Source organism: Otolemur garnettii, unplaced genomic scaffold (genome assembly GCF_000181295.1).
Source record: "Otolemur garnettii isolate 467f Iridium unplaced genomic scaffold, OtoGar3 scaffold00021, whole genome shotgun sequence".
Classification (NCBI taxonomy): domain Eukaryota; kingdom Metazoa; phylum Chordata; class Mammalia; order Primates; family Galagidae; genus Otolemur; species Otolemur garnettii.
The window spans coordinates 18,852,376-18,853,649 of record NW_003852416.1 but is presented as its reverse complement, the minus strand read 5'-3'; the positions used below and the strand labels follow the sequence as shown (position 1 = coordinate 18,853,649).

Sequence of the window (1,274 nt, the reverse complement as noted above, 5' to 3'; positions counted from 1 at the left end):
TGTTGTTTGGCGGGTCCGGGCTGGGGATTCGAACCCGCCACCTTAGGTGTACGTGGCTGGCGCCTTAGCCGGTTGAGCTATAGGCGCCAAGCCAAGGATTCCTACTTTTACATACCAGGGTCAGGGTGGGAGGGTGGGGTGTCCTAATAGGGCTCAGAGCTCATACACAGGCCTTTGGAAGTTAAATTACATATTTCAAGAAATCAAGTTAAATATAAAGCCATTATATACAATACCTGTGGGACAGAAGAGGAAAGTTTCTGGCTCTCCTAGGTACTGATAAATTTCATTTGTGATGGAGACCTGGGCATGAGCAAAAGAACTGAATACCTCTTTGTCTGCTGCACACATGTTATGGTCAATGTCATCAAAAAGCAAAGCAAATGACCTGCACCCAAACTGAGAAACCTAGAAACAAACAAACAAAAAACCAGATGCTTACTAGCTCATCTTACAGTAAAAATTCCAAATATTAAGTTACATATTTAATAGTTACACTTAAAGTAAAATATTTCCCTTAGTACAATGTTCAAAGCCAGATGTATTGTTTTTATACGTTCAATGAAAGAAACTCTAAAGCTAAACAACTAAATAAAATTTCAGGACCCCACTTTTCTTTTCTTTTCGAGACAGAGTCTCACTATGTTGCCCTCAGTAGAGGTGCTGTGGTGTCGTCACAGCTCATAGCAACCTCCAACTCCTGGGCTTAAGCAATTCTCTTGCCTCAGCCTCCCAATTAGCTGAGATTACAGGTGCTAACTACAAGGCCCAGTTATTTTTTTTTTAAATCATTGTTGTTTGGCAGGCCCAGGCTCGGTTCGAACCCCCCAGCCTTGGTGTATGTGGCTGGCACCCTAGCTTCTGAGCTACAGGCATGGAGTTGGGACCTCATTTTTCATTTTGGGTTTGACTGCAACACAGATTGACTATTTCATAGCCACAATAGTTGGAAACAAAATTGTTTCAGATTTCAGGGTTTTTTTTCAGATTTCAAAATATTTATATTATGTACAACATCCCTAATCTGATAATCCAAAAATCCAAAATGTTCCAAATAAGCATTTCTTTGAGCATCACAATGGCACTCAAAAAGTTTCATATTTTCGGGTGGTGCCTATAGCTCCAAAGAGTAGGGGGCTGGCCCCATATGTCAGAGGTGGTGGGTTCAAACCCAGTCCCGGCCTAAAATTGCAAAAAAAAAAAAAAAAGAAGAAAAGTTTCACATTTTGGAACATTTCAGATTTTAAGTCTTCAGGTTAGAGATACTCAACCTG

The 1,274-nt window shown here is 40.7% G+C and overlaps 1 protein-coding gene across 1 annotated transcript in view; it reads right to left on the bottom strand.

Moving 5' to 3' along the window:
* Positions 1-433, bottom strand: part of MGEA5 (meningioma expressed antigen 5 (hyaluronidase)) — a 30,226-nt gene extending 29,793 nt beyond the window's left edge. The window contains exon 1 of the mRNA XM_003787237.2: positions 237-433. Within this exon, the coding sequence (XP_003787285.1) occupies positions 237-351 (115 nt within the window). The 5' untranslated portion in view covers positions 352-433. The remainder of the gene's footprint in view (positions 1-236) is intronic.
* Positions 434-1,274: the final 841 nt, after the last annotated feature.